Source organism: Haematobia irritans, chromosome 2, assembly GCF_050003625.1.
Source record: "Haematobia irritans isolate KBUSLIRL chromosome 2, ASM5000362v1, whole genome shotgun sequence".
Taxonomy (NCBI): domain Eukaryota; kingdom Metazoa; phylum Arthropoda; class Insecta; order Diptera; family Muscidae; genus Haematobia; species Haematobia irritans.
In genome coordinates, this window is record NC_134398.1 from 152222046 (window position 1) to 152246052 (window position 24007).

Consider the following 24007-nt stretch of genomic DNA (forward strand, 5'->3'; position numbering starts at 1 on the left):
GCCTCTAAGAGAAGCAAATTCATCCGATCCGGCTGAAATTTGGTACATCATGTTAGTATATGGTCTCTAACAACCATGCAAAAATTGGTCCACATCGGTCCATAATTATATATAGCCCCCATATAAACCCATCTCCCGATTTGGCTTGCGTGGCCTCTATGAGAAGCAAATTTCCTCCGATCCGGCTGAAACTTGGTACATGGTGTTAGTATATGGTCTCTAACAACCATGCAGAAATTGGTCCACATCGGTCAATAATTATATATAGCCCCCATATAAACCGATCACCAGATTTGACCTCCGGAGCCTCTTGGGAGACCAAAATTCGTCTGATTCAGTTGAAATTTGGTATGTGGTGTTAATATATGGCCTCAAACTCCCATGCAAAAATTGGTCGAAATCGGTCCATAATTATATATAGGCCCCATATAAACCGATCCCCAGATTTGACCTCCAGAGCCCCTTGGAAGAGCAAAATTCTTCCCATTCGGTTGAAATTTGGAACGTGATGTTAGTATATGGTATCCAACAACCATGCAGGAATTGGTTCCTATCAGCCCATAATTATATATAGCTCCCATATAAACCGATCCCCAGATTTGACATCCGGTGCCTTTTGGAGAATCAAAATTCATCCAATCTGCTTGAAATTTGGTACGTGGTGATCGTATATGATATTTAACAACCATGCCGATCCCAAGATTTGGTTTTGGAGCCTCTTGGAGTAGCAAATTTCATCCGAGTGAGTTGAAATTTGGTACATTGTGCTAGTATACGGTCGTTAACAACCAATGCCTAACTAGGTCCATATCGGTCTATAGTTATATGTATCCCTCAGATAAATAGGTTTCCAATCACACAAAAATTGGTCCATATCAAGTTCATAATTGCATATAGCCCCCATATAAGCGACCCCCCATATTTCAATTCTGGCTCTCTACGTACCTTGCAAAAAGTCCATATCGATTCGTAATTATTTGTAGACTTAACTATACATAACTTTTTTGTCTAATATATACCACGTATCGACTAACTTACAATTTAGAAAACGATGTTAAGAAGTTTTAAGATACCACAACCCAAGTATTTCGATTGTGGATGACAGCCTTTCGTAGAAGTTTCTACGCAATCCATGGTGGAGGGTACATAAGATTCGGCATGGCCGAACTTACGTCCTTATATACTTGTGTTTTTTATTTTATGTCAATATTTTATTGCTAGAGAAATTTTTGACAACATTTTATTGCTATAGAAAATTTTGTCAAAATGTTATTTCTATAGAAAATGTTGTCAAGATTTTATTTCTATAGAAAATTTAACTACTTCTTAGTTGGGAGGAATATTTTGTCTTAACGCATCTTCAGAAAAGAACAACGCTTGATCGTCGTCTGTGAGTTTAGATTAAAAAAGTTTTGTATTACCTTAAAAATTAAAATATTGTAATAAACAAATTTTTTTGGCAATAAAAACATTAACATTTCGGAAAGATAAAAAATTAACAAAAGAGAAACGTTTGCGCTACCCTTTCAAATTTAAAACTTTGTGTTACCGTTTTTAGGTATGCAGTACATTAATTTGATACTCATATCTCGCATATAAATGATTTGCCTGCCACAGTGGGAGATTAGCAAAGCAAAGATAACAAAAAAAATCTCAATATATCCCACAGATTACGGGTAGCATATACCCAATTCTCTATTTTCATATTTGTCTGACTGACTGACAGTCACACCAAGATCATTTCTCTCGAAGATGATTATCATGATTCTGACCGCAAGGCATTCGCCGTTGATAACGATGGTGATATGCCGGTACTCATCAAAATTATGGTTGGGGGGATTTCTCTGAGCTTTCAGTGGATTTTGAAAGCGTGTTCAGTTTAGTTGCTCGACAGAGCTTCGACTAATTACAACGCTTCCAATTTCTATTTTGCTTTCGATACATTTGAATATTAAAACCACACAAACAATAATAACAAACACGTAATTAAAACACAACGATAACAAAGATCCGCCAATGAGATATTAATGTGTGTGAGTGCATTTCTGTGTGATGGAAATTAAAATTAATTAAAAACTTTGGAATATAACAAAATAGCCATCACTAAATGAGTTAATCACAATAATTTGTCAAAACAAATAGAGCAAAGCCCCAGAAAATGAAAACAAATAATTTGATAATATCATACGAAAGTGTATCTAAACAATCTAAAATTTTTGTAATAAAAAGTGTTATACATTATATACATATGAGCTATTCAACGGCAATTCGGCAAATAGGTTCGATGTTGATATTTCAAAATTATTGAAATTTTTGTAACGGTAGACGAAATGTATTTTGTCCTAGAAATGAATGGAAAGAAAAACAAAGTATGCCTTTGTATTTCTATCCAATTGGTGAAAAGAGAATTCAGGATTCTCTGTCGCATGTAGGCTGATACACGAATCGGATTGAAACTTCGCATAACTAGTTGTAGTATCTATATAAACCGATCCCCAAATTTTACTTTCGGAACCTCTAGAAGAGCCAAGTTTCATCCGATTAAAATTTGATACGAGATGTCAGACTATGCTTTCTACTAATCACGCAAAAATGGATCCATATCGGTTCATAATTATGTAACAGGTTGGCTTATAAGTCCCCGGTCTGACACATAGATGGCGCCGCTAGTGTTAAGTGCATATAATTTTTATATAGTACCAACCTTCAAATGATTCGTGTCAAAATTTGACGTCTGTATGTCAATTAGTTTGTGAGATAGAGCGTCTTTTGTGAAGCAACTTTTGTTATTGTGAAAAAAAATGGTAAAAAAAGAATTTCGTATCTTGATTAAATACTGTTTTCTGAAGAGAAAAAATACCGTGGAAGCAAAGACTTGGCTTGATAATGAGTTTCCGGACTCTGCCCCAGGGAAATCAACAATATTTTATTGGTATGCAAAATTCAAGCGTGGTGAAATGAGCACGGAGGACGGTGAACGCCCGAAAGAGGTGGTTACCGACGAAAACATCAAAAAAATTCACAAAATGATTTTGAATTACCGTAAAATGAAGTTGATCGAGATAGCAGAGGCCTTAAAGATATCAAAGGAACGTGTTGGTCATGTCATTCATCAATATTTGGATATGCGGAAGCTCTGTGCAAAATGGGTGCCGCGCTAGCTCACATTTGACCAAAAACAACAACGTGTTGATGATTCTGAGCGGTGTTTGCAGCTGTTAACTCGTAATACACTCGAGTTTTTCCGTCGATATGTGACAATGGATAAAACATGGCTCCATCACTACACTCCTGAGTCCAATCGACAGTCGGCTGAGTGGACAGCGACCGGTGAGCCGTGTCCGAAGCGTGGAAATACTCAAAAGTCAGCTGGCAAAGTAATGGCCTCTGTTTTTTGGCATGCGCATGGAATAATTTTTATCGATTATATTGAGAAGGAAAACCCATCAACAGTCACTATTATATGGCGTTATTGGAGCGTTTGAAGGTCGAAGGGGGCCACCGTGGTGCAATGGTTTCGATTCCTGCTACGACCGAGCACCAAAAAGTTTTTCAGCGGTGGATTATCCCACCTCAGTAATGCTGGTGACATTTCTGAGGGTTTAAAAGCTTCTCTAAGTGGTTTCACTGGAATGTGTAACGCCGTTCGAACTCGGCTATAAAAAGGAGGTCCCTTGTCATTGAGCTTAACATGGAATCGGGCAGCACTCAGTGATAAGAGAGAAGTTCACCACTGTGGTATCACAATGGACTGAATAGACTAAGTGAGCCTGATACATCAGGGCTGTCACATAACCTAACCTAACCTAAGGTCGAAATCGCGGCAAAACGGCCCCATATGAAGAAGAGCAAAGTATTGTTCCACCAAGACAACGCACCGTGCCACAAGTCATTGAGAACGATGACAAAAAATCATGAATTGGGCTTCGAATTGCTTCCCCACCCACCGTATGCTGGCCCCCAGCGACTTTTTCTTGTTCACAGACCTCAAAAGGATGCTCGCAGAGAAGGTCGTTATAATCGTTGTATCGCTCTTGACGGGAACTATGTTGAATAGTAACAAGTATATACGGCCGTAAGTTCGGCCAGGCCGAAGCTTATGTACCCTCCACCATGGATTGCGTAGAAACTTCTACTGAAGACCGTCATCAACAATCGAATTACTTGGGTTGCGGTAACACTTGCCGATGCAAGGTATCTTAAAACTTCCTAACACCGTAATATATACCACATAGTCCATACGTGGTATATATATATATATATATATATATATATATATATATATATATATATATATATATATATATATATATATATATATATATATATATATATATATATATATATATATATATATATATATATATATATATATATATATATATATATATATATATATATATATATATATATATATATATATATATATATATATATATATATATATATATATATATATATATATATATATATATATATATATATATATATCAATCATATATATTATTAAAGCCGATTAAATACGTATATAATTAAGTTTAAAGTTTCTATAGAAACAAAATTTTGACAACATTTTCTATAGAAGTAAAATTTGGAAAAATGTTCTATAGAAATAAAATTTGGATAAAATTTTCTATAGAAATAAAATTCAGACAAAATTTTCTATAGAAATAAAATTTTGACAAAATTTTCTATAGAAATAAAATTTTGACAAAATATTCTATAGAAATAAAATTTTTACAAAATTTTCTATAGAAATAAAATTTTGACAAAATTTTCTATAGAAATAACATTTTGGTAGATTATTTTTGGCTCGAGTGGCAACCATGATTATGAACCTATAAGGACCAATTTTTGTGTGATTGGGGATCGCCTATATATAACTATAGACCGATATGGACAAATTTTGGCATGGTTATTAGCGGCCTTATACTAACACCACGTTTGCAAATTTCAACCGCATCGGATGAATTTTGCTCCTCTAAGAGGCTCCGGAGATCACATCTGGGGAACGGTTTATATGGGGGCTATATATAATTATGGACCGATATGGACCAATTCTTGCGTGTTTGTTGGAGACCACATTCTAACACCACGTTCCAAATTTCAACCGGATCGGATGCATTTTCTCATCCAAGAGGCTCCGGAGGACAAATCTGGGGATCGATTCATATGGGGGCTATATATAATTATGGACCGATATGGACCAATTCTTGCATGGTTGTTAGAGACCATATACTAACACCACGTACCCAATTTCAACCGGATCGGATGAATTTTGCTCCTCTAAGAGGCTCCGGAGGTCAAATCTGGGGATCGGCTTATATGGGGGCTATATATAATTATGCGCCGATGTGGACCAATTTTTGCATGATCATTAGGGAACATATACCAACACCATGTACCAAATTTCAGCCGGATCGGATGAAATTTGCTTCTCTTAGAGGCTCCGCAAGCCAAATCGGGGGATCGGTTTATATGGGGACTATATATAATTATGGACCGATGTGGACTAATTTTTGCATGGTTGTTAGAGACCATATACTAACACCACGTACCAAATTTCAGCCGGATCGGCGGAAATTTGGTTCTCTTAGAGGCTCCGCAAGCCAAATCGGGGGATCGGTTTATATGGGGCTATATGTAATTATGGACCGATATGGACCAATTTTTGCATGGTTGTTAGAGACCATATACTAACACTATGTACCAAATTTCAGCCGGATAGGATGAAATTTGCTTCTCTTAGAGCAATCGCAAGCCAAATTTGGGGGTCCGTTTATATGGGGGCTATGCGTAAAAGTGGAGCGATATGGCCAATTTTCAATACCGTCCGACCTACATCAATAACAACTACTTGTGCCAAGTTTCAAGTCGATAGCTTGTTTCGTTCGGAAGTTAGCGTGATTTCAACAGACGGACGGACGGACATGCTCAGATCGACCCAGAATTTCACCACGATCCAGAATATATATACTTTATGGGGTCTTAGAGCAATATTTCGATGTGTTACAAACGGAATGACAAAGTTAATATACCCCCATCCTATGGTGGAGGGTATAAAAACGAATTTTGACAAAAAAATTTGTTCTTCTTTGTTAGACCGGGGACTTATGAGCCAACCTGTTACGTGATGTCTGTATATGGCCTCTAACAGCCATACAAAATTTGGTCTATATCAATTCATTGTATTATATACCCCAAATTAACCGATCACCAGATTTTATTTCCGGAGCTACTTGGAGAAGTAAATTTCAACCAACCTATCAACCTATATGAACGTATAGAGAGCGACATTTCAACTGGATCGGATGCTCCAAGAGACTCCGCAAACCAAGTCTGGGGTTCGATTTATACGGGGGCTATATATAATTATGAACCAATTTTTGCATAGATATTAGAGGGCATATACTAACACCGCGCACTAAATTTCAACCGGATCGGATAAAATTTGCTCCTCCTAGAGAATCCGCAAACCCAATTTGGGGATCGATTTATATGGGAGTAATATGTAATTATGGACATATATGGACCAATTTTTTGTGGTTGTTAGTGGCCTAACACTGTGTACCAAGTTTCAATCGGTTCTGATGAAATGTTTTCTTTAAAGAGCCACCGCAATACAAATCTGGGGATCGGTTTATATGGATGCTATACCTAAGAGTGGCTCATTTGCCATATCGGCTTACATCAACAGCAACTACTTGCGTCCAGTTTCAGGTCGATAGCTTTATATGGATCCTATACCTAAAAGTGGCTCATTTGCCATATCGGCCTACATCAACAGCAACTACTTGTGCCCAGTTTCAGGTCGTTAGCTTGTTTCGGATGGACGGACATCTCTAGATTAACTCAGAATTTCACCTCGACCCAGAATATATATATATACTTTATGGGATTTGAGACTAATATTTAAATGTGTTACAAACAGAAGGACAAAGTTAATAAATAGGGCGTTAAAGTGGTTGGTTAAAGTGGCAGTCCGATTAAGTTTAAGACTCACTTAGACTATTCAGTCCATTGTGATATAACCTCCCATCCTATGGTGAAGGGTATAAAATTTCACCTAAAGCACATCTAGGTTCTTTTTAGATCCGGAGATACTAGCTGGTTAAAAAATATATATTTTGGTTGCACACAGCATCGCAGCCGATTTTAAACCACTTTCAAATAAAATTAAATATAATAATTTTTTTTTGCAAGTTCCACTTTTTACACCTACAATTAAATTCCTCAGAGAATATCAGGTTCTAGCAGAAATATCAGCAGACGTGTTGGCTACAATTTTAAACCGATTAATAAGTTCTTTTGGAGGAATTTTTAATTTATATCCCATTATGTAAAAAAGATTAAAAAAGTACACATTTTTTTCCTGATAACCTTAGGGTTTGATAATCTGATAAGGTTATAAATGCATACCTTACTTTGCGTTTTTAATTATGTACATTTAAAATAAATAAAGGTTCACAATAATCGGTTTTATGAACGATTATTTACCGACACTTTGGATTCGAATAATCTGCTATGCGGTTGAATCCACCAACCCCTTACTTGTTATATCGACATAAAATTTAGTTCTCTATCGATCAAAAAAAAAAAATTGGTCAAGCTGTATACCTACACACAATTTTTTTTTTCTGATTCAATCACCAAATTAATTGATCCAATTAATTTTTTAATTGAAATGTCTTCAATCACGAAAATGATAGTATCAATCACAGTTTTAATTGGGCATAGAAAAAATTCTTGATTAAAAAATTAATTGATGTTTTCAGCAAATTTCAATTAATTTTTTAATTGATTCAATTAAAAATTTAATTGATGTTGATTGCAAAACTCAATTAATTTATTAATTAAAAAAGGTAACTATTTTTAATTACTTTCTGAATTGGCTTAGAGTTTTTATTTGGATTAACAAATGATTGTTTGAAATACATTTTTAATTAAAAATTAAAAACAAGTACATACGGCCGCAAGTTCGGCCAGGCCGAATCTTATGTACCCACCACCATGGATTGCGTAGAAACTTCTACGAAAGACTGTGATTTAGTCCATACATGGTATATATTAGACAAAAAAGTTATGTATAGTTAAGTCTACAAATAATTACGAATCGATATGCACTTTTTGTTCGTAGAGAGCCAGAATTGAAATATGGGGGTCGCTTATATGGGGGCTATATACAATTATGAACTTGATATGGACCAATTTTTGTGTGATTGGGGATCGATTTATCTGAGGGCCATATATAACTATAGACCGATATGGACCTAGTTAGGCATGGTTGTTAACGACCATATACTAGCACAATGTACCAAATTTCAACTCACTCGGATGAAATTTGCTCCTCCAAGAGGTTCCAAAACCAAATCTCGGGATCGGTTTATATGGGGCTATGTACGATTATGGACTGATATGGACCACTTTTGGCATGGTTGTTAAATATCATATACTACCACCACGTACCAAATTTAAAGCAGATCGGATGAATTTTTCTTCTCCAAAAGGCACCGGAGGTCAAATCTGGGGATCGGTTTATATGGGAGCTATATATAATTATGGACTGATAGGAACCAATTCCTGCATGGTTGTTGGATACCATATACTAACATCACGTACCAAATTTCAACCGAATGGGAAGAATTTTGCTCTTCCAAGGGGCTCTGGAGGTCAAATCTGGGGATCGGTTTATATGGGGCCTATATATAATTATGGACCGATATCGACCAATTTTTGCATAGGAGTTTGAGGCCATATATTAACACCACATACCAAATTTCAACTGAATCAGATGAATTTTGGTCTTCCAAGAGGTTCCGGAGATCAAATCTGGTGATCGGTTTATATGGGGGCTATTTATAATTATGAACCGATGTGGACCAATTTTTGCATGGTTGTTATAGACCATATACTAACATCACGTACAAAATTTCAGCCGGATCGGATGAAATTTGCTTCTCTTAGCGGCCTCGCAAGCCAAATCGGGGGATCGGTTTATATGGGGGCTATATATAATTATGGACCGATGTCGACCAATTTTTGCATGGTTATTAGAGACCATATACTAACACCATGTACCAAATTTCAGCCGGATCGGATGAAACTTGCTTCTCTTAGAGGCCTCGCAAGCCAAATCGGGGGATCGGTTTATATGGGGGCTATATATAATTATGGACCGATACGGACCAATTTTTGCATGGTTGTTAGAGACCATATACTAACATCACGTACAAAATTTCAGCCGGATCGGATGAAATTTGCTTCTCTTAGCGGCCTCGCAAGCCAAATCGGGGGATCGGTTTATATGGGGGCTATATATAATTATGGACCTATTTTTGCATGGTTGTTAGAGACCGTATACTAACATCATGTACCAAATTTCAGCCGGATCGGATGAAATTTGCTTCTCTTAGAGGCCTCGCAAGCCAAATTTTGGGGTCCGTTTATATGGGGGCTATACGTAAAAGTGGACCGTTTGCAATACCATCCGACCTACATCAATAACAACTACTTGTGCCAAGTTTCAAGTCGATAGCTTGTTTCGTTCGGAAGTTAGCGTGATTTCAACAGACGGAGGGACGGACGGACGGACATGCTCAGATCGACTCAGAATTTCACCACGACCCAGAATATATATACTTTATGGGGTCGTAGAGCAATATTTCGATGTGTTACAAACGGAATGACAAAGTTAATATACCCCCCATCCTATGGTGGTGGGTATAAAAAATCAGCGCTTTTTTAAACTGAATTAGTCTTCCGAATTTGATTAAACTGTTAATTGTATCAATTAATTTTTTAATTAAAAATTTTAAAATTTTCAATCATTGACTTAATTAACTTAATGTTTCTATCATGATTAAAAAGGAAATTGTATCAATTAATTTATTAATTGAAAAAATTTTCAACTTCAATTAACTTTTTAATTGGAAATATTTTGGAGATATTTTTTTCTGTGTAAACTAGATTTACTCCGAATTGTGTGTGCTGGATATATATTTTTATATTTTGTTTCGTTTGTATGAAATCGCTCATATGTATACATATGTGAAAAATGTAAACAGTATTTGGAGAGAATTTTACAAAAACAAATAACATAATAATTTTCAATTTTCTACAATTTCAATGTCAAGAACAACGAACATATTGTCTCTTACAGGCAAATGCTAGCAATATAAAGACCCCCGCAAAACAATTACAACGAAGAACACTGCATCTCATTTGGTCTTCGGGCTCTACCGGCGACACGCTTCCTCAACGATGGTATATGAAACGTCATACGAAAGTGGACGGCAGCCATTTGTGCCGGATACAAAACGTGGTAATTGGGCAAATCCTCATGACTTCATCTATGCTGGCATGAGTTTAGCATTTCGCGTTGATGTCTTCTCTATATCATGGTTTGTGGCTATGGAATCTGGAGGTAAGTACTGTGTAAATTGATTAAATAGAAGATGATTGAATATATAGTTATTAGTGGGTTATAAGTTTAAATCGTTTTCCATTGTTAATCGATTTTAAGCAATAGAGATCGATTATTTTTATTCATTGCGTCGATGAATTTCGCATTCAAGGAGATACTTTTTTATTTAACAAATAGAAGTCACACAGAGTTCAATCAGGAAATACGGTGTACGGAGAATCTTTTCGTAGTAAATTTTACCTTGACAGGGAAGTAGGTGTGAACCAGTAGACTGTCATCGTAAAACAGAAATTTTATCTTCACCATATAGTGTCATTTTTCATCACTTCAGCATCCAAAGGTTCTTTAATTTCGATGTGCGATTCCATTGACAAATTATGTCCGTTTGTTCTATCCAATAATTATATCATTTAAAAAAAACGGAGCATCGGACGCTGGTTACACAACAAATGATCCGTACTTGGAATCTCCGTCCGCGATAAAACTCTAAACATTGTCTTCTATATTGAAAGTTAGTCCATATGGAGTATATGTTAAACAAAACAAGTATATACGGCCGCAAATTCGGCCGGGCCGTATCTTATGTACCCTGCACCATGAAGCAATCCATGAAACTTCTACTAAAGAATGTCATCCACAATCGAATTAATTGGGATTTGGTAATACTTACCGATGGCAAGGTATCTTAAAACTTGTTAACATCGTCTTCTGAATTGTAAGTTAGTCCATAGATGATGTATATTAGACAAAAAAAGGCAGATTAAATACTTACATAGGCTAGTCTACAAATAACTACGAACTTATATGAACTTTTGCGCGATAATTAGAGAACCAGAACTGAAATATGGGAAATATACAAATATGGACCAATTTTGTGTGATTGGGGATCGGTTTATCTGGGGGCTATATATAACTATAGACCGATATGGTCCATGTTTGGCATGGTTGTTCGCGGCCATATACTAGCACAATGTACCAAATTTCAACTGTATCGGATGAAATTTGCTCCTCCAAGAGGCTCCGGAGGTCAAATCCGGGGATCGTTTTATATTGGGGCTATATATAATTATGGACCGATGTGGAATAATTTTTGCACGGTTGTTAGATACCATATACTAACACCACGTACCAAATTTCAACCAGATCAGATGAATTTTTCTCCTCCAAGAGGCTCCGGAGGTCAAATCCGGTGATCGGTTTATAAGGGGGCTATATATAATTATGGACCGATGTAGACCAATTGTTGCATGGTTGTTAGAGAACATGTACTAACACTATGTACTAAATTTCAGCCGGATCGGATGAAATTTGCTTCTCTTAGAGGCTCGGCAAGCCAAATCGGGGGATCGGTTTATATAGGGGCTATATATAATTATGGACCGATGTGGACCAATTTTTTCGTAGTTGTTAGATACCATATACTAACACCATGTACCAAATTTCAACCGGATCGGATGAATTTTGCTCCTCCAAGTGGCTCCGGGGTACAAATCTGGGGATCGGTTTATATGAGGGCTATATATGTTTGTTAGAGGCCACATACTAAAACCATGCACCAAATTTCCACAACTCGGAAATCTTCCAAGAGGATCCCTAACCCAAATCTGGGTATCGGTATATATGGGAGCTTTATATAAATATGGCGCGATTTGGACTAATTTTTGCATGGTTGTTGGAATCCATAGACTAACACCAGGTACCAAATTTACTCCGGATCGGATGAAATTTGCTCCTTCAAGAGCCTCCGCAAGCCAAATCTGGCATAGGTAAGGTGACAGATATGTCCATATTACGGTTTGAAATTTCGTTAGCGAACGTAGCACTAACGGAACTTCATGAAAATGGGGATTAGTCGTTTATCTTTGGTAAATCAAAATTCAAGAATTTCTATATGTATAAATGAGTCTATGCACTGTTCTTTTTACGAAATTTTATGGATCTCTTCTTGTTAGTCAGCTTCCAATAAATAACACAATGCAACTTAAACATCAAAGGTTAATAAAAAACTGCGATAATTTTGCTAACAAATCAAAGCTATATATTCGAATGAAATAATCACCACAAAGTAATTGTTATCAATAAAAATGAAATGCCGGTACATGTGAAAGGTCAGGTTTTTAATGAAATCAATTTAAAACATACTAATTTCTATTTCCCCCAGCAAACAAAGCGTCGCCAAAAAAGTAATGAAAATGTTCTTTTTGATTCCGGAAGTGTTGCAAAATTGACTCAGAAGCGATGAATTTAACATGGGCTTGTCATAGGACGGAAATCCTCCATTTCAACAGCCGGTGCATGAATTTGCATCACTTCTTTAAGTGTGATCCGAATTCAATGTTTTGGATGTAAATTAAAAAATTCTGTGATATTTTGGCAAATAAATATTTTTTATAATTTTTTATAATTTTTAATGGATTTTAACTCTTGTCTTAAACGTTTGACCTCAAATATTTTCAAAAATTCACAATTTTTTCAGATTGGATTTAGCATTTTTTTTTTTCGACAAAATTTAAATAATTTGTACCATTTTATGACTTCTTACTCTGTTTGCAGCCTATTTGAAACAAAAAAAAATTTAAATTACCCATTAAAAGTTTGAAAAAAAAAACATGTTATAAAAAATTGAATGAAAAGAACTTCCTGTATAGTTAAAATAAAGAACATCATTGGGAGTACATCTTCTGGAAGTGCTTTTAAAGTTGTGCCTTTGGAAGAACTTCCAATTGCTGGGCCATTAAATATGTATGTTTGTACTTACAAGAATGAAAACAAAATAGATTTAAGGTAATTGCTACGATGTTTTACAAATTCAAACGAAATCTTTTTTTTTTTTTTAATATCTAGCTCTGAAGAAAGAGCGAACCTGAGAAATGATAACATAAGTAGACAATTAATTCGGAACAATCAGGTTGGTTCAACAACTGGAGATAATTGCGACGTCCGTGGGTAAAACGGTTATAGAGCCTGAAATAAATTACTGTCACTCTAACTTAATCTAACTTGACAAAGGACCTCCTTTTTATAGCCGAGTCCGTCGGGCCAGTTTTACTTAGAGGGGATAAACCACTGCTGAAATTTTTTTGGTGTTTGGTCGAAACTGGGATTGAATTTAGAACTCTTTGTATGCAAGACGGACATGCTAACACCGTTGTCCACCCCTTTGTAGGTGAAAATATTTATAACATCAGAAGGAGAAGGCGATGGCCTCCTGAAAATTTCTTAATTAACATAATTATTTGATTTACTCGGTGCTTGCAGTTGAACATGAAATGAGTATCTATAATGAATAAATGGTACATAATTTGTTGCTATCTAAACGGAGAGAACTTTTCCGTATATGTGGTTTTAGTGGATATAACTAGAATAGAAAAGACTGTTAGATTAGGCTGAAAATAGGATTTAGTCTCATGTCGGCGAATACTACCAGTATTTGGCTTGTTGTTCGCCCTAATTTCTTCTTTCCATCGTACCCTTCTTTTATTCCAGAAATCTGTGTTCTTAAAGAACTCCCTAACTTTTTTCCCATTCCCTGTTGCCAAGCTCGGCCAGGTTCCGAATCACCTCTCCACCGATATGGTTAACTCTTTCCTTGGTAAATGCAGGACAGTGACAAAGGTAGTGTTCCAAGGTCTCATCATTCTCAAAACACGTCCTACATGCACCATTCTCTGCTGCTCCTATTCAGCAAATTATTGTCACGGTCCTACTGACTGTCATTCTACTCTCCTTGAGTAGAGTATAGGGTGGTTAAATTGTAAGGGCCGATGTTGAATGTGAACCACACCTAAACGCCAAGTTTTTTCCGAATTTTATTTGACATTTCTCTATTTCAGACTCACTCAATTTGAACCATGGAGAGATACACAATCCAACAACGTGTTAAATGGTTCCAATAAATGGCAACAGTGGATGATCAATTTTCGAAGAAAATCATCTTCAGTGATGAGGCACATTTTCACCTCAGTGGATTCGTCAATAAACAGAATTGCCGCATTTGGGCAAATGAGAATCCAAGAGTGATTGTCGAAAAACCAATACAACCACAAAGAGTGACTGTTTGGTGCGGTTTATGGGCTGGCGGCATCATCGGGCCGTATTTTTTCCAAAATGAGGCCGGTCAGGCAGTTACTGTGAATGGTGTTCGCTATCGTGAGATGATAACGAACATTTTTGGAATATATGGATGTGGACGATATGTGGTTTCAGCAGGACGGTGCCACTTGCCACACAGCTAACGAAACAATGGCTCTTTTGTGCTACAAATTCAATGGCCGTGTTATCTCACGTAATGGCGATGTCAATTGGCCGCCAAGATCATGTGATTTGACACCGTTGGACTTTTTTCTTTGGAGTTATTTGAAAGAGAAGGTGTACGTCGATATGCCAGCAACAATTCATGAGCTAAAGGATGAAATAATTCGGCACATTAACGGCATAGAACCTCCATTATGCCTCAGCGTCATCGAAAATTTAAACCATCGGATGAAGGTGTGCCACCGAGGTCGCGGCGCCCATTTGGCCGATATTTTGTTCCATACATAATTGAGTAATACCAATATATCATAATAAAATAAAATTACAATAATTTCCTAAATAGTTTGTGTTTTATTCAAAATCAATATCGGCCCTTGAAATTTTAACCATCCTTTAGAATGACAGTCTTGTCTGGATCACCTTATAGGATTTTCGTCGACTGTTGGGTCCAAATCGCTTTATGTGGTGTTACATGGTCACCACCCAAAAATAACATTTTGCTCTTGAAACATGTTTGAGGTGATCATATTCCTTCTCTGGGTGTGGTCTCGTGTTATCTCTGAGCCATTTAACACATTCCATTATGTCAATTCTGCATGCAGGGTTGTGTTTTCGTCTGGTAGTCGGAATAGGATTTCACTGTCTGGGTCTTCCACATATACGCCTAGTCCCGTCCTCCACCCATCTCCATCTATCGGTGAGGCAGTTATTTCCTCCCAGAAGCTCTTACTGGCGTCAGAATGTCACACTGGCATCAGAATGTCACACTGGCCGTCTTTCAAGATTAGTTACAGAATGACACGACCGTTAGTGCAAACAATTTTTTTGGTAGACAAAATTAACAATGTGATTATTGTGAAGAAATACAGAAACCCACTACTGGTTAACGTGGCCTTCATTGTCCCACCCCCAGAGAAGGAATATGATCACCCCAAACACGTTTCAAGACCAAAATGTTATTTTTACTTTCACTCCATTGATGTCCTCCAGACTATGGACGCTGATGTCAGAATTGGCCTACGCGTCGATAGTCTGATGAACAGCAATGGAGAGGAAGAGCAACATAAAAACTATATAAGGGACCAAGGTTGTTGATGGTAGATAATTTTAATCGATATCTCCTTACCGATAACTGATCCATGTATCTATTCTTCATTTCAGTGGCTTCCTTTTTACCAACCCATCTCATCAGTTTGGCTGTCTATATTGTACCAATTATTGTAATACAATCGTTTATGGGACAATTCTCCAACAGTGGATATATATCAGCATTTCGATTATCACCATTATTCAAAGGTATTTGATAAGCATTCTCTACTGAAATTGAAATCCATATTCCTAATACCCATAAGTTCCCAAGGCATTGGTTATGTTACACTCGCTGTGAACATTTGTGTCCTGAGTTACTATAGCATATTTGCTGTTGTGCCATTGCTATATATGTTCGCTTCAATGAATCCCACTATACCTTGGAGTTGTGAAGCATTCAAGAAGTGGGCACAAAATCTAACTGAAGAACAGGAAATTAATGTAAGTTATTTCCTACAAATTATCGAGAGATGTTTGCTATTGAATCTTTAATTTCTTTCAGCTTTGTAACATGAAATTTGGAAATCTTACAGAGGCCTTTGAAGGCAGTGGCGGCGATGATAATAATATCACAACATATGATACTTTTATCAATCATCACATTCCATCGGTATTGTATTTTCAGTAAGTTTTCGGGGCATATGTTACCAATACTTAGGTCAGGTTAAGCTTCTCAAAAGTGGTTTCACTGGAATGTGGAACGCCTTTCGGACTCGGCTATAAAAAGGAGGTCCCTTGTCATTGAGCTTAACATGGAATCGGGCAGCACTCAGTGATAAGAGAGAAGTTCACCACTGTGGTATCACAATGGACTGAATAGTCTAAGTGAGCATGATACATCGGGCTGCCACATAACCTAACCTAACCTAGGTCAGGTTATGGTGTCTAGTGAATAAAATTTCTGCAAAATCACGCTCAGGAAAAAATCAAGATTTAATTCTTACTCGTATGTTAACTGAAATTAATTTAGCTACCGTACTATATTCTATTCATGAATTTTGCGTGAATAAAAATTTTGCTTCGTGAACGCGCGTGAGTGTGAGTGAAATTTCACACACACGCACACTTCTTAAGTGTAGGTCTACTGAGACCGTATTGCATCGACTAGTCAACTTTATTGAAAGCTCACTAAATGTCAATGAATAAATAATTTTGGCTTTTCTAGACATCTACAAGTCACAATTTGACAAGTGAAAGACTTTCCTTATAAGATGGCATGGTTTGATGAGTCCAGTTGTTCCGACGTAAACAAAACAGTAGAAATTGCTTTTGTACAGATTCAACACTATTGCAATGAATTTAATACTGTGGGTCCCAAATTACAAATCCATATTCAAAGATTGGACGCACAAGGGAAGTGTACAAATTCCTTGTTACAAATGGGTCAGTACAATTATGTCATACCCTAAAGGTAACTACCAAGTTAAATGTCGTATTGCTTTGGATGCTAGCTTTTTTAACACCACATTAAAAAAATTGTAAAAGTTAACTAATTAAAATATTCTAAATAATAGCAAGATATAAGATTGAATGGTTGAATGATCTTATTGCCTTTGAAATGCCAAAATTTACACAAAGTTACGTAGGCCCTAATATACCATATAACGTCCAATCTTGTTTAAATTTATTTTTCAACATCTTATATTATTTATTTTACAGCACTTTATACCATGATTTAAATCTCTTCAATTACGTTGACATAGAATTTTCCATGTCCTGGCAAATGATCATTTGTGCCCTCATAGTGTGGACTATAGTTGCAGTGGTAGTCTACAAACTATTCAAAACTGAATTGGTAAAAATAATCTTAAAAAAAAATCTTAAAAAATAATAATTTTTTCCTTTCTTACAGTTTGGTACAATGATTCGCTATTGCGTCTGGACTCTATTGGCTCTGTTGATATTTCTTCTGATCCGTCTTAGTTTCTTACCTGCAGCGAGTACTATTTACAAACAGTTATTTGTTATATCATGGCAGGATATTGTAAAGGATATTGTAGCCATACCCGTGTATGGTGTTTCAGCATTTGGTCCTGGTTGGGGCTTATTTATAAGTCTTTCCAGCTACAATAAATTCAACACTAATATTATGAAATCCAGTTGGCTAATAGGATTGGGACAAATACTTTTTATTATAGGATTGGATTTAATTATGAACTTTACAGAAATTTATTTTAGGCGTGAGTGGAATTTAGTAATTTTTCTGTATTTCATATTGTTGACTAGAATTTAATTAAATTAATTATAAATCAATTTTAACGTAACTAATTTTATTTGGTTAATTACATTTTACTTTCTTTCAGATATTACCGACAACAACTATTATGCCCAAGTTGAGTCGATTTGGACTTTATATCTTTCCAGTGGTAGTGTAATGGTCGATATGCCTTGGCCCAATTTGTGGTCTATACTCCTGTATCTTATGCTATTTTTAGGGGCTATGATATTGATCGTAAGATAATGCAATTCAATCAATATTATTTTTAGAACCTCTTTTCGTATTTAAACGAATGAATTTCTTTCATTTATATTCTTAGTTCATTCAATTGCATTCAATTCTGACTGCTTTATATGATGAATTTACATCGTTACGTGAGAAGAAATTGCAAGTAGCGATGACACTTGTCGGATTCTTGGCAGCAACTTCATTGTATTTTACCTCAAACGTAAGACAGAATACACACAGAGAAATAATATGATCACCACGAGCATAATGTTATTTTTGATAATAATGTATAAGAATATAATATGTTACATATTCTCCCGCCAAAAAACATTTTACTCTTGAAACATATTTGACATGATTATATTCCTTCTCTTGATGTAAATAAACACACATGACTAAGATTAAGATACTAATTATATTAATTAACTAATTGTATTAACTAATTAATTTCATCCAACAGCACGGCATAACATATTTCGGTGCTCTGGCAATCGATACTTATACCACCCAAACTGCTGTGAATTTACTTTTAATCTTAGTTGTCCTTTGGGTGTATGGTAGAGTTCGATTTCAACGTGATATAGAGTTTATGATAAATCAACGATTCTCAACTTGGAGCGTTAATATTTTACGATTTGTTGCACCCCTGGGAATGCTTTTAGCATTGGTGAGGATTAAATATACATTAAGCTATTAAACTTAAATTTAATGAAACTAAATTACATTAAACGGAGGAAGTGAAACTAAATTAAATTAAACAGAGTAAGTGGAAAATGCCGAAATGGAATTGTACATAGGAACTAGTAAACTAGGATTTACTAGTTCCTATGTACAATAGCTGCCTTATAGAAGATATCTTGCCTAATGTGTGTAGTTCTGATCAGCAAGAACAAGCGCTACCAAGAATCGCCATCGTCGTACAGACTGTGGAAACTATTCGAACGACTCATCAAACCAAGATTTTAAGGGGCTATCAGGACTGGGGTCTGTCCGCGTAAGAATACGAATGCAGAATGCAAGAAAATCGACACTAGGAACCTTTAAGGAGGAGCAACAGGGAAGCCAAGACCTATAATTCTACTGGCGACGAAAAATATTAGGAATGCTTTCAACCGCCTATGATGGGCCAACGTATTGTGCATCCTAGAGATGATATTTCACATACTGAAATAAATAACGAGAATATTGAAATACTATCTTAAAGGCCGAATTTTGATATATGACAAAATACATATCCCAAGAAGAATGAAAGTAACCTCAGGTGCCGCACAAGGTTCACTCTTCGGACCATATCTCTGGATTCAGGCCTGGAAAATTGACACTAAGAGCCTTTAAGGAGGCACATCAGGGAAACCAAGCTTCAAGACCTATCAATCTACTGGCGACGATATTAGAAATGCTTTCAACAGCTTAAATTCGACAGATGTAATATGCATCCTAGAGATGATATTTAACATACCGAAATACTTAATGAGAAAATTGAAAGACTATCTTAAAGACCGAATTTTGATAGTATGATAGTATAACAGGTTGGCTGATAAGTCTAACAAAGAAAAACACATTTTTTGTCAAAATTCGTTTTTATTATTCAACATAGTTCCCTTCAAGAGCGATACAACGATTATAACGACCTTCCAATTTTTTGATACCATTTTGGTAGTACTCCTTCGGTTTTGCCTCAAAATAGGCCTCAGTTTCGGATCACCTCTTCATTGCAGCGAAATTTTTTTCCCCACGAGCATCCTTTTGAGGTCTGAGAACTAGAAAAAGTCGCTGGGGCCAGATCTGGAGAATACGGTGGGTGGGGAAGCAATTCGAAGCCCAATTAATGAATTTTTTGCCATCGTTCTCAATGACTTGTGGCACGGTGCGTTGTCTTGGTGGAACAACACTTTTTTCTTCTTCATATGAGGCCGTTTTGCCGCGATTTCGACCTTCAAACGCTCCAATAACGCTATATAATAGTCACTGTTGATGGTTTTTCCCTTCCCAAGATAATCGATAAAAATTATTCCATGCGCATCCCAAAAAACAGAGGCCATTACTTTGCCAGCGGACTTTTGAGTCTTTCCACGCTTCGGAGACGGTTCACCGGTCGCAGTCCACTCAGCCGACTGTCGATTGGACTCAGGAGTGTAGTGATGGAGCCATGTTTCATCCATTGTCACATATCGACGGAAAAACTCGGGTGTATAACGAGTTAACAGCTGCAAACACCGCTCAGAATCACAAACACGTTGTTGTTTTTGGTCAAATGTGAGCTTGCGCGGAACCCATTTTGCACAGAACTTCCGCATATCCAAATATTGATGAATGATATGACCAACACGTTCTTTTGATATCTTTAAGGCCTCTGCTATCTCGATCAACTTCATTTTACCGTTATTCAAAATTTTGTAGATTTTTTTGATGTTTTTTTGTCGGTAACCACCTCCTTCGGGCGTCCACTGCGTTCACCGTCCTCCGTGCTCATTTCACCACGCTTGAATTTTGCATACCAATCAATTATTGTTGATTTCCCTGGGGCAGAGTCCGGAAACTCATTATCAAGCCAAAGTTTTGCTTCCACCGTATGTTTTCCCTTCAGAAAACAATGTTTTATCAAAACACGAAATTCCTTTTTTTTCCATTTTGTTCACAATAACAAAAGTTGCTTCACAAAAGACGCTCTATCTCACAAACTAATTGAGTTACAGACGTCAAATTTCGACACGAATCATTAGAAGGTTGGTACTATATAAAAATAATATGCATTTAATACTAGCGACACCATCTATGTGTCAGACCGGGGACAGCCAACCTGTTATATATCCCAAGAAGAGAGGAAGTAACTTCACTACGCTGATGACATAGCCGCTATGATTAAAGCGAGAAATACCGAAGAGAGTCAACGCAAATTTCGTCAACTCATGACAATTATGGCTTACAATTATCCATGCAAAAGATCGATTTGGTACTACTAACAACACGGCATCTGCCTCAAGAAATAGAGATGCCCATAGACGACATGGTAATCCAAACAAGGCAGTGAAACAAATATTTGGGACTAGGTTAGGTTAAATTGGCAGCCCGATTTAGTTCCAAACTCACTTAGACTGTTCAGTCCATTGTGATAGCACATTAACTAAAAGTACCTATTACACATAGGTTCTTCTAGTTTTAACAGCTGAACCTCGATTGTTTTCTTATTTAGGAATAAGGCTGGACTCAAAACTAAAATACTCCAAAAAGATACACGCACCTTGCTTTCAGTACAGAGAGATAGAAGCTATGAGAATCACTTCAGCATAACGCACAGTATCAGTAGAAGCCGCATTATTAATACCAGGAACGATCCCAGTAGACTTCAACGCGATTGACATCGAACGTTGGATGTTCAATAGCAACAAACTCGATATGAAACATTCAACAAGAGGCCAGGGAGAAATGGCAGGAACGATGGAGGTACGAGACAAAGGTTAGATGGACACACCGACTTATAACCAACGTTCAATTATGGCGAAAGAGAAAATATGGAGAAGTGATGTATTCCATGAGTCAGATGTTCTCTAATCAAGGCTACTTTCGACAGTACCGTATGGGGAAATGTACCTCAGGAAACTGAATTTACGAAGAAAAAAAGATAGGCTGAACGGTGCAATGGTTAGCATGCCCGCCTTGCATACACAAGGTTGTGGGTTCGATTCCTGCTACGACCGAACACCAAAAAGTTTTTCAGCGGTGGATTATCCCACCTCAGTAATGCTGGTGACATTTTAAGCTTCTCTAAGTGGTTTCACTGGAATGTGGAACGCCGTTCGGACTCGGCTGTAAAAAGGAGGTCCCTTGTCATTGAGCTTAACATGGAATCGGGCAGAGAGAGAAGTTCACCACTGTGGTATCACAATGGACTGAATAGTCTAAGTGAGCCTGATACATCGGGCTGCCACATAACTTAACCAAACCTAGGCAGAACGGCGGTGAGTGCTTGAAGATGAAATTGGACATGTCTCTCCGAGAAATGTAATCCGCAAAGGTTCCCGGGGCCAAACAACAAGTCGCAACAAACTTGAAATCGAACATCCAACAAGAGACCTGGGGGAAATGACAGGAGCGAGACAAAGATCTGATGGACACACCCACTTATAACAAACGTACAATTATGGCAAAAGAGAAGTGAAGTATTACATGAGTCAGATGTTCTCTGGTCACAGCTACTTTCGACAGTACCCTATGGGGGAAAGTAACTTAGGAAACTTCATTTGCGAATAGAAGAGGTCACGGATGATGCCGAGCATACATTCTTTCGAAGTAACCGGTGGGCAGAACGGCGGCGAGTGGTTGAAGATGAAATTCGGCATGTCTCTCCGAGAAATGTAGTCCACAATATGATACAAAGTGAGAGGAACTGGAAGGCTATGAGGCGTGTAGAGGAACAGGTTCTTCGAAAGAAAAAGGTTGACATCGACACAACGGCGTGAGAAATGTGCGAATAGAAGAGGTCACGGATGATGTCGAGCATACATTCTTTCGAAGTAACCGGTGGGCAGAACGACGGCAAGTGCTTGAAGATGAAATTCGGCATGTCTCTCCGAAAAATGTAGTCCACAATATGATACAAAGTGAGAGGAACTGGAAGGCTATGAGGCGTGTGGGGAAACAGGTTCTTCGCAAGAAAAAGGTTGACATGGACACGACGGCATGAGAAATGTACATTTTGGTCAGAACACATACTAGACGTAGACGGTCACGGATTACAAGTAATCTGAAAGGGGTTCCGAGGTGGTAATCATGCCGCGAGGGAAGAGGGATGGGTTTTAGCCGGTATCGTCGATTTGGATAGAATCCGGCATTTTCCAACCCTTACCCACAAAAAATAAATTAAATTACAATAATTTGAAATTGAATTATTAATTTTTTTTAAATTCAACTAAATTCAATTTATTTTTTACTTTTATTTAATTTGGATGTTTCATTAATTTCCCAACAATATTTTTCTTTTTCAACAGCTTTTGGGTATTTTCTTGGCATTCTATGAGCATTTGACGTCAAATCTTCTTATGGCCATATTGGCTATCATATTCATAGTCCTTCCATGGCTCTGTATTCCTGGCTATGCGATATATGTAATGGCACAAGGTATTGGAACTTTTCGGGACCGTTTTCGACGTTGTTGTCATCCGAATGATTGGTATCCCACCCAAACCGAGGATAGACAACGGTATGAGGAAGCTATGGGTAATGTGGAATTTACACATCAATTAAATGAAATCACCGAAGAGACCTTATGAAAAATCTTACACTGAGATTTAAAGATGGACCAGGATAGACGTTGTGATGAGAAATCTTTTATTTGACATTAATGTACATAAAACTACCTCGAAACCATAGTATCTTGTTTCGCAAAAAACTATTTGGATATGGAATACTATGTTCTTAAGGTACATAGTTTTAGAAAAAATGTGTAAATACAGTGAAAACTCTGAAAGGTGGACACCCACGGTCGCCTAAATTTTGTCCACATTTGTGAGGTGTCCAATTATGAGAGGTTTATTTTAATGTGTTAATATAGCAAACGTCCCCAGACAACCGTCCACATTTGGGAGGTGTCCGGTTTTCAGAGTGTCCAAGTTTGAGAGGTTTCGCTGTATAACATTGTTATGTATTTAATATTTCAATAAAACAATATAAGTTGTTTATGAATTGTATTGAAACGTAAAAAGGTGAGTATGGAGTCCCAGCAAAAAAATTGTTCTAAAGGCACAATATTAAAAGCACTTCCAAAAACGTTGTTCCAATAATGTTCTTAATTTTAA

The 24007-nt window shown here is 36.9% G+C and overlaps 1 protein-coding gene across 2 annotated transcripts; it reads left to right on the forward strand.

Moving 5' to 3' along the window:
- Positions 1-1872: 1872 nt before the first annotated feature.
- On the forward strand, positions 1873-23888 carry LOC142226563 (sodium- and chloride-dependent neutral and basic amino acid transporter B(0+)-like). Of its 2 annotated transcripts, XM_075296642.1 has the most exons (11): positions 1873-2033; positions 10160-10423; positions 15839-15973; positions 16038-16207; positions 16269-16390; positions 17426-17561; positions 17619-17946; positions 18070-18218; positions 18304-18432; positions 18673-18879; positions 23201-23888. In XM_075296642.1, exons 2-11 carry the CDS (start codon positions 10261-10263, stop codon positions 23480-23482), a joined length of 1821 nt encoding a protein of 606 aa, XP_075152757.1. In that variant the 5' UTR covers positions 1873-2033; positions 10160-10260; the 3' UTR covers positions 23483-23888. The 2 variants fall into 2 exon arrangements, with proteins under 2 accessions (XP_075152757.1, XP_075152758.1); XM_075296643.1 differs by lacking the exon at positions 1873-2033 and having other exon boundaries at positions 10169-10423; positions 16030-16207.
- The last annotated feature ends 119 nt before the right edge of the window (positions 23889-24007 follow it).